The sequence below is a fragment of the Nicotiana sylvestris genome, chromosome 2, assembly GCF_000393655.2.
Source record: "Nicotiana sylvestris chromosome 2, ASM39365v2, whole genome shotgun sequence".
NCBI lineage: Eukaryota > Viridiplantae > Streptophyta > Magnoliopsida > Solanales > Solanaceae > Nicotiana > Nicotiana sylvestris.
The window spans coordinates 39978085-39994291 of record NC_091058.1 but is presented as its reverse complement, the minus strand read 5'-3'; the positions used below and the strand labels follow the sequence as shown (position 1 = coordinate 39994291).

Genomic DNA, 16207 nt, shown 5'->3' with positions numbered 1-16207 from the left:
AAGGATCTGACTCGAACAGCCATGGCTGGCCGGAGAAAGACCAGAGATGAAGGTTGGGCAAGGACTGGACCAGATTCCTTTGAGGACTGGCCATGAAACCACATAAACAACACCCATAGGCCATAGGAGGCCAATACACATCTCCAATGGCAATGAAAGGCCATGGATTAGGCAGGGGTTGAGGTAGACTAGGGTGGGATTACATGTCGGCGGCTAGGGTTCATGTGAAGTTTCAGAGAGAATTGAGAGAAGAGGGATTAGAGGGTGGACTGGACCAGATTTCGCTCCTTGTTGACACTTCTCCAAGGCTCGATATATGTTGGAAATAATCATGGGCACGATGTTGAATGGCTTCCCACCAATCCCTTCCATTAGGGTCTTAGTTACCATAGCCAGCCTGGTATGGATTCATGCTTTCTTCATCGGAGACACGATCAGCCCCAGGAAACAAAACATGAAGACGAAAACCCTTCGATGGATGTGCCCCAAGGATGTGATAGTGAACTCGTCAGGGTAGGTATGGTAGGATTTGTTGTGACCGTACCTTTCATACAAATAGTCAAAAGGGATGTATGATTCCTTCAAACACGTCAATTCTGGGTTCTTCTTCAGACCCATCATTTTAAGGAAGCCCCTGCCCTTTTGGTTCTCAAGCATTAACAAACTCAGAGTTTCCCACACTAGACCGGACAATCCTTCTATCTTCTCTAGCAAGGGTGTCATTTCAATGTCGCCAAAGCGGAATACAGCCTTTTCACAATCCCAAAACAGTGTGGCCGCTTCTATGATCTTGTTGTTAGGTCGGATCTCCAGAAAGGATGGTAGATTTCCCAGATATTTTCGGATGAGAGTTTGATCACTAGAGTGAAAATCATTCCACCAGCTTAGCAGTCTTGGGTGGATGTTGGTGACCATGCCGAATCTAGGGACTTCGTGCCTCATATTTCCGCAAAACAAATAAGGTTAGGCCTTTACCCCCACCAGACTCGACTATTTAATACAAAAAATTAGCATGAAGCATTTAGTTCTCCAAATAAATGCACAGAATGTGGTAATGTCTGTTTGGGTTTAGTGAAACCTAGTGGACTTTGGATAAGGCTATCTTAAAGGATCATTATGTGGACAACATAACTTACCCGGCTAGGTTTGACCATGATGCATGCACAATTTGAACAGAGTAAGGTTTCTATGGGGTCTTAGACTGGTACCCTTGAGCGGACAACTTAAGGGGGAAGACATGGAACTATCGACTGCACCGCTGATCGACTAGTTTTACCGCAAATATGTCTTTCCGAATTTAAGTGGTAATGATATTGGAAGAGCGCAACCACTTATTATAAGTGTTGCTATGGTATTTGTTTGGCACGAGTGGAGTATGATGTTGAGCATGATTACGCAATAATTAAAACATGTTGGCATGCATTTGCACGTTAAGAAAGCGATAAATACAGCAGTTTCATAATTTAAAGCAACAATAAAGGAAAGAAATGAAGAAGATAAGTCAGTTTTGCAGTTGGAAAGGATATTAAATGCTTAAAGGAATTAAACAAGTAATTGCTCATAAGGAGGTACAAATTCACAAGAACAATCAGAAGTGGTAAAAGCCTAAGTATCCCCAGTTGAGTCGACATGTTGTTACGCCTCTTTTTCCCTCTTCACATCGGAAAATCGGGTTTATGACATTTTTGGTATAGGACAACTCATTCCTTTTGGGAACTGGGTGTGCATTTGAAGAGTCACCACCTAATGATTTAAGGTGCATTAGGACACATATAAGTTCATTTCTAAGTTTGTTTGATAACCAGAGATAGGGTAAGGGCTTGAAATTATCCTAAGGGGAAGGTGTTAGGCACCCCTCAGGATCTACTAGTATGGTTCCCGGCCAGACAGAAATGAGTGCAGTGTGGAGGGGCCAGCCCTTATGTGTCCAAGTTCAGAGGGAGCTCAAGGGGTCCCAAGGCAAAGCTCACACAAGAGGGGCAGAACCTAGGTTCTAAGAATACAGTGGAAGTGCAGAATACAGAGATTTATTTAAAACTGGGTTGGGAAATAGTAAGTGGTAAGGGTGATTTGAAAACAGTAGTAGTAAAACTCAAACTACACAGAATCAGCAGTTACACAAAAGGGTCAGGGGTTGTGGGAATACATTGCATGAAGCATATGACCCCAAAAAGGGTCAGGTTTGGTCATGCACAACAATAGATGATGTTGGCATGCCTACAAACCAACCAGAGAACACAAACACATAGAGGGGATGTGGGGTTTGGGATTCATACACGTAGGAGAGCATTAATTTAAAAGGGGAAGGGAACATATTTTGTCATGCTAGTAATGTAACTTGATTGCAGAAACATAAGCAAAAGTAGGCAAGAATGAGAGAAGTTGGAACAATTAAAGAAACACGTTGTTGTTGATGCTTGAAATTAACTAGGACATAGCAGTGGAGAAGAAAAGTGCAGAAAGGAAAAGTAAGCAAATTTCCACAGCCTAGCCTTGGCTTTCAGCCGGCTAGACAAAGTAGTAGCACAAGTAATAGTAGAGAAAAGAGAGAAAGTTTTGAGTGTAAGCGTGTGTTCTTGAACTCAATTGTTCGTATCTCTGAAAGAAGAGGGGGTGCTTGGTATTTATAGCTTTGAAAACTAGTAAAAAGTAAGGTAATAAGTAAAGTCTTAATACAAACATGGAAACAATCACAAGTCAAAATCAATTAACACAAGTGATTCTCTTTAATTAAGAAATCACTGTTTAACGGGTAGTAGCAGGTTTAATTAAGGAAAGAAATTAGTTTGAAGACAGATTGATTATTTCCATATAAGGGGCAGCAAAAGCATGAAGTTAACAATCAAGTCTAAGTACAAAATATGCTTTTTTGGTAAAGGATTCAGCAAGGTAAAACATCACTGTAAAGGGAAAGAAATCAATTAATTTTAAGCAGGCGAGTGAAATTAGGGTTCATAAAAGAAAAGCTTTTGTAATCAGTCACAAGATCAAGATCAAACAAGGAAGAAACTCGGTATATAAATAGTGTGAATAGAAGCAACAGACATACGAGGCCAAACAAATTGGCAAAAGAGATAACACAAACATACAACAGTGGTAGAAATAAGCCAGGATTCAGTAGTAACAAAAATATTCGAAGCACAGTAGTCAAGTAAGTCAAGTACTCACATAGAATCAACAGTGAAGAAGAACATAGTAACAGGTAAAGAGAGTCAGAAAAAAGGTAAAGGTCTCACAGCAGTAATAAGTGAGAAAAACCCCTTTTAAGAAATTAGGGTTTCGACAATAGTCGAGTTTGAGATATAGAAAGAACTCAAATCAGATAAGTCAAAAAGGAGAAGAGATTCAGAAACAAAGAACTTAAAATAAGCACACATTTAGGCAAACAATTTCAGAACTCGGATAAGACTAAGAGGAACTAGGTTTTTTAGCATGCTGAAATAGATAGAAGGACAACATGAGCAAATTGTTTTAAACATAGAAAAATCACAAACAACATTAAAATCAGAGAAGAGATCTTTTGAAACTTAAAGGAAAACCCTAATCGTCAAAAAAAATGAAGAGTCATTTTGAAAGAAAAGTTGAAGAACCTTCGAGAAAACACTTAAGAGATTCATAGTAAGTACATATCTGAAGAAATTGAATGATCTTAAAGATTAAGGTTTCGGAAAACCCAGAAAAGGTGAGAAAGACCTTGAAAGTTACCGATCTAACCAGGAGATCAAGGATCTGACTCAAACGGCCATGACTGGCCAGAGAAAGACTAGAGATGAAGGTTGGGCAAGGACTGGACCAGATTCCTTCGAGGACTGGCCATGAAACCACAGAAACAAACACCCAGGGGCCATAGGAGGCCAATACAAATCTTCATTGGCCATTTGAGGCCATGGATTAGGTAGGGGTTGAGGTAGATTAGGATGGGATTAGATGTCGGCACCTTGGGTTCATGTGAAGTTTCAGAGAGAATTGAGAGATGAGGGATTCAAGGGCGGTGTTTGGCAGTTGATCTGAATGATCAACGGCCTGGATTAAAGAGGGTAGGTAGGAAAATTTGGGTTGGGTCGTTTAATTGGGTTAGGGGTCGGGTTTGAATGGGAATTGGGTTAGGGAAATTGGGTTTAATTTGGGGAAAATCTCACTTTATACCTATTAGGCCCAAAATATTTACCTTTTAATACCCATCCCCAAACTATTTACCCTGCCTACCTAGTCGGCCCAATCTATTTACCCGGCCTACTTAGTCGGCCCAATCTATTTACCCGGCCCCGACCCAATCTACCCATCTCTCCCTTATCTTCGATCCAGCCCATTCTGCCCATTATTCCCAAGTTTTCCTTCTTTCTCTATCAGTTAACAGAGTACACTTTTCATAACTCCATAGCCAACCGATGAGAACGCAAAAGTGAAACACATTCGAGTTGTAATTTTTTCTTCCGATTCCGTTCTATCTCTTCGTCTAGTACCTAATTTTGGGTGACATTTTTGCTTTGGGTGAATTTTTTCCTTCTGAAAGTACATTTTAGTGAAAGTGGGTTTTCAAAATCATAGGATTTTTATGTTTTCCTTTGTACTTTTGTGAATCAATGTCTATGGGTTGTTGTTTTCTCTATGGGTCGGAAGAGTTGTGCGCGTAGATGGTGGCGCTTTGAACAATATCATTCTTCAAAAGAAGTAGCTGCTGAATCTGTTGCCTCAGCCATGTCTCGGCCTAGTTTTTCCTTATTTTCTGATTCTCAGTCTCCACTTAGGCATAACCCTAGCAGTAGTCATGTTGAAAACACAACTGAAAATGTAGAATTAGAGGGTGGAAAAGGCAAAAATATTAATGCCGCGTCAGTCGATGAAACTCCCTACCTGTCATTACCCGACACAAATTTCGAACCAGTCATAGGAGTTGTTCCTGTGACTGATAAGGGAAAAGGTAAAGTTGTTGAGAATTCTGAGTTGGGGGGAAGCCGACGTGAATCCGTTCCTGAAACAGAGACTCAACCAGTAGATGTTGATTGTAGCAATGATTCTCAGTTAAAGAAGAGAAAAATTGGTGTCGCACCCAAGAAGGTAATTTTCTTACAATTATGATCTTTGCGATTTTTAATGTATAGTACATTGTTATTTTTTGATTTCTTATTATGCTTTTGTATTATATTATAGTTATAGTCAGTTGTGTTAATTTTTTGAATTAAATAGACAGATTAAATTAATGTTCTGCTTGAGGTTTAAAAAAATGGTCGCTGATTCACTAGTGTTGTCAATCAGTAGTTGTTGTTGTCAACCAAATTTATTGAAGCCAGAGCTGCTCTGTGTGATTTCTGATTTTCAACTTTGCATTAGATGATTTTGTACGTGATCTAGTGTTTAGGCCAGTTGATAGTGGTGGGGAGAAGCAAGTATGGAAGGAATGGGACCGTGTAAGTTATGTGTGCAGAATGAGCTTTTCTTTATAGGTGGCATGGTATGGATGGGGTCAATGTGCAGAAGCCCCACGGCCTTGGATGGTGACCACCACTGGCATTGATTATAGGCAGGCATCGGGGTAGAGTGGTCATGTATGGGGCGTTTTCTGAATAACACTCATTGTCCCTTTTGAAACATCTGAAGAATCCCTTAACCTTAAGTAATAAGTTAGGACATGATTGACTTATTTTCTAATGAAAATGATTTGTTGAATTGGTGCTATGTAGTATACAAAAAAGATGCCAGGTACTCAGTTACATGATTGACATAGTACTTGAGTCTGGAAGGGGGAGGCAATGCTATTTGACATAGTTCTTCTAAAAAATTGCATTTATGTTCTTTATCCGATTATTGCGTAACTGGTGTTTTGTTGCAGTGTAAATGGAAACATGATGTTTCCCATAGAAGTTTTGTGCCTATAGACATAGTGTATGTGTGTTATGTGATAGTTTTTATAGTTATAGACAGTTGTTGGAACAACCTCGTACAACTTTTTACCCTGTTAGTATAGCTATATACTATCATATGCTTCTGGATCTTTTTTTAGTTGTCTACGCTATTTGTTTTTCCTTTAATAATAGTAGTATCGTACAGTATCTTGAAAATACTTTATAGCTGCATTCCTTTTTGCCTTTTCTCTTTATTCCTATCTGTTATGTAATAGTAGTATAGTCATTTGTAGTTGCCGGAAATTAGTCAGTATAATTGTATACCCTGCTGGTATAATTATATGTCGTGTTGGTATCGTATGGTAGTTGTGATATTTTTAGTTGGTTTAGTTGCATTTTAAGTGAATTCTATTTCTAAAATTATTTTATATGAACATGTTTTTCAGTGTTGGGATTTCCTTGTGCCTATTGACTTAGATTATAAACCAAAGGTTGATTGGGATACCAATTGTCATGTTATTCATCAATTGAAAGCGAATTTATCAAAGCGGCAACTTCGACTGTTTAAGAAAACATGCTTTGGCTATTTTTTAGATCTGCCACCAGTGATTGTGCAGATTCGTGTTATGCACCATTTGCTTATGAGAGAAGTACATCATGAGGTTAAAAATGAGATGCGGTTTGTAGTGAATGATTCTAGGTTGCGGTTTGGCTTGGGTGAATTTGCACTTGTTACTGGGTTGAAATGTAAGGGTGGTACAAGTATAGAGAGCATAGCAGAGAATAGGTTGATTTCAAAATATATTGGGACTGCATCCGTCACATTTGCCCAACTAGCAGACTGTTTTAAGAAGAAGAAATGGGAAACGGATGATGATGCGTTGAAGATAGCAGTTCTGTATTTTGTCAACAGCTTCTTATTTTCTCAACTCAAAACAAAGGCTATTTCACGGTCTTACATTGACTTGGTTGAGTCTGGTGATTTTAATAATTATCCATGGGGTATAGATGTTTATAAAACTACAATTGACTCGTGTTCCAACAAGTTTCAAGATAATCCTTCTTTTTATAGACTTGGTGGCTTCCCGTTGGCTTTACAGACTTGGTTGTATGAATGCTGCCCAAGTTTGGATGGTCACTTTGCTCATCATCTTGGAAACAACAAACATCTACGAATTTTGAAATGGGCAGTCATGGATCAAATCCCGAATGAGCGAGTTGCTTTGCAAATGTGTAGCTTGCAACGCAAGTATGTAATTTTCTCATAGTTTTATTGCCTCTCTTAATGTTTTAGTACACTAGTTTAGTCACAGTTGTAGCAATATCCCAGTTTAGTGATATACTCTGTTGGTATACATGTATACTATATTGGTATCATGTATACTATATCCCAGTTCAGTGATATACTCTGTTGGTATACATGTATACTATATTGGTATCATATGGTAATATGGATCTTTTTTCTTTCATACTTTATTATCATTTCTATTTCTAACTAGTGTGCTTAATAATTGCAGCTAATGAACATCACCTCAACTGATGATGAGAAGAAACAATTTGATGTGTGTGGTCTAAGATTTGAAATTGAAGTTGAGTGCACTGACAGCCAACCCAGCCAGCCCGATAGCTTTCAGGTTTTGGGCACTCAATTAACAAAGACACAAAGTATGCCTGAAAGTACTGGAGGTGATTCCCAACCTACCAATGCTGAGGTAATGAAGGAGTTACAAGCTTTGAAGCTTTTTGTAGAGAACAAGTTTGAGGAGGTGCTTGCAGTTATTGGTAGGCAGTCAGTGAAACCAGAGGGAAATTCAGCGGTATTCATATTTTGTATAATATAATGCTATAGTATATTGTTCAAAGATGCAATATATACTTATAGGATACTATTCCATTCTTTACTTTTAGTGCACATAGTATTCTTGTAATATACATAAGACTAAAATTGTTAGTTTCTCATTTTCAGCACAAGCAACGGGATGATGATTTGCGTTCTGGTAAAATGTTGTATATGTAATTTTTGATTATTTTTTTATTTATTTAACTCTATGTATTTGTGCATTGACTAACCTTTTTTTTAAAACTTTTTTCAGCCCCCTTCGTAAATGAGCATGATTTGGCTTGGATTCTAACTTTGAACTATCTGCATCTGCAATTGATCAAATCACCGCTATTACACAACAAGCAACATATAAGCAGTCATCTCATGATGTTAAAATGTCGGGTCCTGCTCCGCTGCCATCAGAAATCCCTGTACAGACACGAGCAGATATTGTTATTGAGTCTAATACTGCTCCACAGGGTACGATGTTGATGTTACTAATTCTGTAGTTAGTATGTAAATGATAGGTTCTTGATAGTTTTTTATTTTTTATTTAAGTAGTGATGCTGATAATGCTTTTATGTGTTTAGCATGTCGGGTTGATGGTGTTGGTCAAGTGGATGTTCGTGGAAGTAATGTGAATTTGCCTTCTGGTAATGTCTTCTATATATAACTTTTCATTCTTTTTTTCTAAATTTCTTAACTTTGTATATTTATTTATTCACTAGCATTTTCTAATTTAAGCTCCATGTCGACACGGGGGTGATCTTCACTTGGATTCTGATTTTGAATATACTGATTCTCAACTTTATCTAATTGCTGCCATTACACAAGGAGGGAGACGTAATGTAAATCAATCTGGAAATGATCTAACAACTCGTGCTGTAAATAAGTCTAAACCTGATCAGTCGGTATCAAGAAATATTGTTCAGATACAAACAGATGCTGAAACTACTCCTGCAGTTTTAACATGGAAAAGGCGCCCCGCAGCTGTAAAACAGTCACCATATAGGAATGACTGGCAATCTGGTGTTAGTGCAGTTGGGGGATCCTCGAAGGTTATCAAAGGAAGATTTTCATTTGTAAATGACATTTCAGAGACGGTTGATTTTAAGCTTACGACTGCATTCTCAAACTTTGTTGAAGCAAATATGCAATTGGGAGAGTGCGTATTCGTTTCCATGTACTTTTGTTTTCATTTTTTCTTAATGTTTGTTGTTATATTTCTTATCCATATCTTCTTTTATACGAAATAGTGAAGTGTATTTACCTGGTGATCAAAAGCTAGAGCCTTGTTTTGACTTTGAAGTTGAACAGATTGATGATAAGATGTTTTTCCATACCTTAAACTATTCTGGCAGGCCGCTCTCTAGTTCGGTATATGTACTGCTTTTTATTTTTGTTGTTGTAGTAGTTCATTCATATTGTTAGTGGTAGTCATGTTTTCTTCCTCTTTTTTTTGCAGCACTTGAATATTATATTCTACTATCTTAGGAAGAAGGAAAAATATGGAATTAATATGTCAATCAAAGTCATAACTACAGATACTCTTTATAATAATATCATTCAAAGGGTTTTCACAGAATTTGTAAAAGTGGGAAACAAGATCATTTGATTGATAGATCAGACGATATCATGGAGTACATGAAAGGATTTAGGATGCATTGCAACACTCCATGGCACCAGGTTGATCATGTCCTTTTTCCAATTAATTTGGCAGAAATTTGGCATTGGATATTGGGGTGTGTGTAATTCCACAAGAGATGTTTTTATGTATATGACTCGCTACGTAGTCGAAAGCACAAAAAAGCTATTCAGAAAGTTGCAAAGGCTTATGCTGTGTTGATCCCCCTATTTCTAGTCAGTATTGAATTTTATAACCAAAGAAGTGACATTGTAGTAGAAAATGGTCTGCACATGGGAAAGAAGTTGATTGATCCTTTTGATATTGAACTGATTACAAATCTGCCAACACAGCAAAATTCGTAAGAATAGTTACTTTTTTTTACTTTGTTTTCCTCATTCATATTAACATTTTCACTTCTAATTGATTTTTATATTCTATTCATTTGTTTTATTTCAGAGATTGTGGAGTATATGTTGCTTGCTTTGCAGAGTATATTATTGAAGATCTTCCAATCTCTGTTGCCAATTTTGATGTGGATGGTCTTCGAGCTAGGTTTGGTATACTGTTGTGGCACTATGGGAGGAACAAGCAGTTGCATGGCGAATCAAGTGAATCTGAGGCTCCAGTAGCACCTAAAAAGACTCGTGGAAAGAAACGCAAGAAGTATAGGTCCCTTTTTGGTTTTAGTTAATTGTATCATGAAAATTTTGCAGGATTTTAATAGTTTTTGATGAAGTATGGTATTATTAGTAGTAAATGACCTTCTGCTGATTCAAGACTGCAGGAAACTTGTGCCTTTATAAAATATTTCCAGCTGCTAATGTTTCTTTTGTCATATTTAATTATTCTGGTTCAAAATATGTGGTAATAGATTTCTTCAAGTACATGGGGGTTATCAGTATAGTTATGTCTCTTGATGCTGAAAATTTGTTGATTTTGTTTCTGATTTCAGCTTGTTTTATTAGGCTTTTCTTAGGCTTCTTCCATAAAGTTGTTGGTTTATTGGGATGCTGAGGTCCATTCCTTTGCCAGAGGGTAAGATTTAATGGATTCGGCAAGTGAAAATCAGGGGCAGATGAAGTGAACACTTCCAGCGACATACAAAGTAGTTGTGACAGAAGTTAAATTATCTGCTTTCGAATGTGATGATGGTCTAAGCTTTAATGTTCATCTGTAGTTTTAGCATAGATGGTATATTAGTGTAGTAGAACTATATACCAATCAGGTATAATGATATACCATTTGGGTATCACGTTGTATTTGACTCATCTTTTTTCTTGCAGCAACTAGATGTAAGTACTGGCATGAGTTGCAAAGTGTGCGCATTTTAGGTATCACGTTGTATCTGGTGCATCATTTATATTTCTGCGCATATTTTGTTTTAGCCATATTAGTGCAGTACCACTATATACCAGCGAGGTATACAAATATAACATTGGGTATCACCTTGTATTAATGTACCTGATGATGCACAAATAATTGCATGTAAATGGCTTCTAGTTTGTTATAGTTCAATACAGACATGAGCTGCAAAGCGTGCACCACTTCAATTTCTGCACATATTTTGATACTAATAAGGTATACAGATATACCAATAAGGTATACAGATATACCAATAAGGTATACAGATATACCACTTGGGTATCACAGATATATTTTAGCATCTTTTTTCCTGCAGCAACTAGATGTAAATGCATCCCACTTTTATATACTAAAATAGAAAATAAACAGATTCTTATTGAAAATACAAGTAGCCATATAAATTTGTTGCCAAAAAGTAATTTCGCAAAGAATCATCATACCAAATATATGTCCAGTGCAAGAAATGCATTTTATTTTTTGCTATTCAAATGCTATGATTCTACAATATATTAGTTGTATAAAAACATTGAAGCATTATATCAATATCTCTTTGGAATATTTCGGCATGTTCTCCAGTTGTGTCCTTTTCTCCCGCATAGTGCACATGTAACTGTAATTCCTTCCCAACCTCCTATGCCTCTCTTCTTTTTAGGTCTTCCTGGTTTGATTTTTCCTTTTGGTGGCAGTACCACCTGCGAAGAGACATGTTCTGGAATTTGCCACGTTGTTTCATCAGGCAATGGATTTACTGGTATCTCATATGTTTTCAGCAAGTAGTCTATGTTGTAGTAATCCGAGCAATACTTGTATGAATCCATATGGAATTTTTGTATAACTGCCATTGCATGTGGACATGGAATATCGTCTAGCTGAAACCTCCCACAACTGCAGTTTCTTTCATGTAGGCGCACCACATTTCTTGTTTGGCCATCAATTACTAAATGTAAGAATTCAGTTGATGACAACACCTAGTATAATTTTAATTAAGAAAATTCATTAGCTATATGAAGTAATAGTATTTTTTAAATAACAATATTCAGTTGTTTAGTGAAATGACTAAGGTAAAAAAGTAAAAATACAGTACATGCAGTGTTTTATGATTTTGAAAATGCATACTGTCATCGTCTGTGATAAGATAGTATTATCTGCCAATATTTTTTCATACTTTGCACCAATCTTCATAAATGATTCCACTGCATCCTTCCGATTGGTGTAATTTCATTTTTGAATCAATGTTGTCATAAAGTCAAGCAAATTCACAACTGGGAGGTCTCTTGCGTGCTTGTTTGCTGCATTTACTGATTCCGCAATATTCGATGTCATGGTCATGGTTCTATTTTCCTTGGAATGCGCCCGGGACCATTTATCATATCCAATGTCCATCATGTATGTTTTCACTCTACTATCAATAGCTTCTAACTCTGCCATATGCCTGTTGAATTCTTCAAAAGTGTATGCTCTTGCTAAAGTAAAATATACTTCTTTGATTTGTTTTTGGCTCTTCCTGAAGTTTGTCTTTATGTTGTTCCACAGATGGAACATACATGCACAATGAGGGACTTCTGGATAGACAATTGAAGTTGCTTTCCATATAGAATCATGCATGTCTGATACAATGCACATTCCCTTTCTTTGTCCATAGGTTTCTCTCAACTGCACGAAGAACCATTCCCACGATGCATCATTTTCCGAATCAACAATTGCATATGAGAGGGGTAGAATTTGTCCTGTAAACCGAAAGAACAAAATATCAATTACAACACACTATATTAATTTAGCATTTCATATAGTAGTATAGTCATAGGTAGGTGCAGGTGTGTAGCAAAACAACTATATACTCTGTTGGTATACTTGTATACCATACTGGTATCATATAATATTTGAAAATATTTTTTTTGTTTCTTTAACTGAATGTAATTGGATTGTACACAAAATATTAATTAATTATTTCATATAGTAGTATAGTTATAGGTACGTGCAGGTGTGTAGCAAAACAACTATATACTCTGTTGGTATATTTGTATCATAAATATTTGAAAATAGTTTTTGTTTCTTTAACTGAATGTAATTGGATTGTATTCTTACCCTCCGCGTCTTGCATGGAAGCCATGAGTATGGTCCCTCTATATGTTGACTTTAAAAAACTTCCATCAACTACAACTGTTGGCCTACAATAGACCCATCCTCTAATCGATGCATATATAGCTATAAATACATACAAGAAGCTCCCATCTCCTTCAGTGTGTAGTCGTCTCACTGATCCTGGGTTAGCGTACTCTAACATATAAAGATATGTTGGCATTTTCTTGTATGATTCACTTGGTGATCGTCTCAATAATTGCATTGCTTTTTCTTTTGATCTCCATGCTTGCATGTAGCTTAAGTCCATACCATATGCTTTTTGGATGTCTCTCTGGATATCTGTTGGTGTATATATGGTTTTCGGGTCAACAAGTTTATCTTGTACCACAGCTGCAACAAAAGCTGAGACAGCTTGCTTTTGTGAACAAAATCTCTTATCAGTTAAACAACTGTGGACAGAATTGAAATCTGTCACTTTGAAAATATTTGATGCTCGCAGGCTTGATGCTTTAAGTCTCCAAGTGCATCTTTCATCCACGCATTCAAGGATATACCTGTTTATAATACAAATACAGTTATGTATAATGTTTTATTGATAAAAAACACACACAAAAATCCGTAAAATTATATACTCACATGGTATACTCTGTTAGTATACTTATATACTGTATCAGTATCATATTTTGCTGATAAAAAATATAGACAAAGCAGCACAATTCTATACTCACATAGTATACAAATTTAGCATACATATATACTATATTGGTATTATGTTTTACTGATAATAACAAAGACAAACCAATACAGTTATATACACGCATAGTATACTGATATAGCATACTTATATACTATACCAGTATCACTGATAAAAAACACAGACAAACAATACAATTCCATACTCTCATAGTATACTGATTTAGCATACTTATATACTATATAGGTATCACATAGTTTTTTTACTTGAAAACATGCAGACGAACCTTCTTGGGCATGATTTATGAACCCGATATTGACATTTTTCTCTAACAGCATACTGTTTCATAACGAGAGCCAGCAGGTTCTTGTCTTCCTAAATTTGTCCTTTTTCAACATTTTGATGAAATTGATCAGTTATGATGTTTGCATCATTAAGTTCTAAAATGGCGTTATCTCCTTCTTGCACATCAAACGTAGTAATCATATCAGTGCTTTCAAATTGTGCAATTTCTGGTGAAATTGGAGCAACATCGAAACTGGAGGTGCTTGCAACTATAGTGTTTTTAGCGAACGACACTCACAGGGGAAGTGTTGTCATCCCTGCACTTGATTTTTTCAATTCCATATAAACACTAACACTCATATCGCTGCAAATTGTAATTGGTGGATATCCTTGAGCAATAGCATACTGAATAACTATTGTTTTACTGTCCTTTTGCAGTTGCTTTGCAATTTCTCTCAGAAGTTGTTCAAATTTCCAATAGGTCTTTATTAGAATTGCATCAACATGAAAATTTATGAAATTATTGTTATCATCCCATTCTCCACTATGTTGCAGCAGAATTGGAATATTTTCCATGATTCTAAAGTTATAATCACTTTTATGTCCAAAATTGAATCTCAACAATACAAATTTCAACAGTGTTCGAAATCAACAGTGTTCGAAATTTCAATAAAACAACAGCGAAATCAAACCTCTAGATCTCCAGATCTCCAAACCTAGATTAGAATTTTCAGCTAAAATTCAGAAGTTTAGCTCCGAAATCAAAATCAAACCAATAGCAAAATCAAAATCTGAAGAGAACAACGAAATTAAAATCCGAATCAGCATCTTCGATCTGTTTTTTCACACTTACTGCTCTTCGATCAGTGGAAATCTCAATTTTGTGCGCTAATTTTCTGAAATTTTGAAGAGCTTCTGCGTTTTTCCACGTTTGTGCGCTAATTTTCTGAAATTTTGAGCAGCTTCTGCGTTTTTATACGTAGGGCATTAAAAGCGTGGGTAGTTATTTTGTTATTGTCGTTTATTTATTAAATGGGTAGGAGTTGTAATTATTTAGTGGGTAGAATTCTTTAATGGGTAGGGGAGGGTAAATAGTTTCACTTTTATAGGTAGTTCTGTCTTTTCCCCTTTAATTTGGGTTCAGATTTAGGCTAAAATTGAAATGTAATTGGGCTATTATTTAAATAGTCAATTTTCCCCTTTTAAAATTATAAAAATAGTAAATTAATTTTTGGAAATAAATTGAAAGCACTAACATGATTTATAACGTATAATTAACAGTTTAAAAATACAGGACTTAATTTTATGAATATAAAACACAATTGAATTTTAAAAGAGCTAATATTGCAATTATATTCAATTTAGCTAAAAAATAATAAATAAATTTGTAAAAAATATGCAAAAAGTACCTTAGCTATATTTTAGCATAAATATAAAAGCCTAATAAATGAATTGCCAAAATAATAATTTTGGAAAAAATTATTGGGTTTTTATGGATAAAAGAGGGAAATAAATTGATTTAAAAAACCTTTAAAATTATGGAAAAATAATAAAACATTTGAACATACTTATATATGTATATATATGCTATTTTGAAGGTACTTTGCATATTGAAAAATACAGGGAAAAATTGGGTATCAACACCAACATATCCCATAACATTATTCAAACTTGTTCCAACCTTCGAAACGCTCAAAACAATGTCAAAACACCAAATTTGTATCGGATTCAAGCCTAAGAATTCCAAAAATTTTCAAATTCCGCTTTCGATCAAAAAGTCTACCAACCACGTCTGAATGACCTGAAATTTCGCACACACATCCCAAATGATACAACGGACCTACTGCAATTCCCGAAATTCCATTCCGGCCCCTAGATCAAAATCTCACCTATCAACCGAAAAACGCCAAAATTCCAATTTCACCAATTCAAGCCTAAAACTTCTACAGACCTTCAAAACACGTTCCGATCACACTCCTAACTCCCAAATCATCTTTTGAAGCTATTCGAACCATCGGAATTCACATCCGAGCCCTTTTTCACATAAGTCAACATCCAGTTGACTTTTCCAACTTAAGCTTACTCAAAAGAGACTAAGTGTCTCAAACCTTACCAAAACCTCTCCGAACCCGATCCAACCAACCCAATAACACATAACACAGCTGAACAAGATAATAAGAAGTAGAAATGGGGAAAACGGAGCGGTAACTCATGAAACGACCGGCCGGATCGTTACATTTGTGCAGGTATATATATGTCTAGTGGCCTTGCGAGAGCAAATGCGCATTTAATGCAGGGACTTAGGTGAGCTGCATTCCACATTACGACCCGCAGCCAGCAGAGTCTCCTTAAGAGTATTTATATTTTCTTGCCTGTCCAAATTTGTATTTCGAACAGATGCTGTATTTTATTTTATTTTATAGTTGATACTTATGCACTTGTGACACCGAATTTTGGGGTGATTATGGATTGTTCAGTATCAAAATTGTTAA

General features: G+C 36.1%; 1 protein-coding gene across 1 annotated transcript; it reads right to left on the bottom strand.

The window, feature by feature from the left end:
• Nucleotides 1-11193: 11193 nt before the first annotated feature.
• On the bottom strand, nt 11194-14291 carry LOC138884326 (uncharacterized). The gene is made up of 4 exons (XM_070165464.1): nt 14014-14291; nt 12740-13290; nt 11954-12381; nt 11194-11622 (listed from the first exon to the last, which is right to left on the bottom strand). The coding sequence occupies exons 1-4, from the start codon at nt 14289-14291 to the stop codon at nt 11194-11196; spliced, it is 1686 nt and encodes a 561-aa protein (XP_070021565.1).
• Nucleotides 14292-16207: the final 1916 nt, after the last annotated feature.

Excerpts from the sequence above, each read along its gene's own strand:
- LOC138884326 (XM_070165464.1), bottom strand. The coding sequence starts at position 14,291 with ATGGAAAATATTCCAATTCTGCTGCAACATAGTGGAGAATGGGATGAT. Across the intron at positions 12,382-12,739 it reads TTCCATGCAAGACGCGGAGG|GACAAATTCTACCCCTCTCA; the intron begins GTAAGAATACAA and ends TTCGGTTTACAG. Across the intron at positions 11,623-11,953 it reads CATCGAATATTGCGGAATCA|GTGTTGTCATCAACTGAATT; the intron begins GTAAATGCAGCA and ends AAATTATACTAG.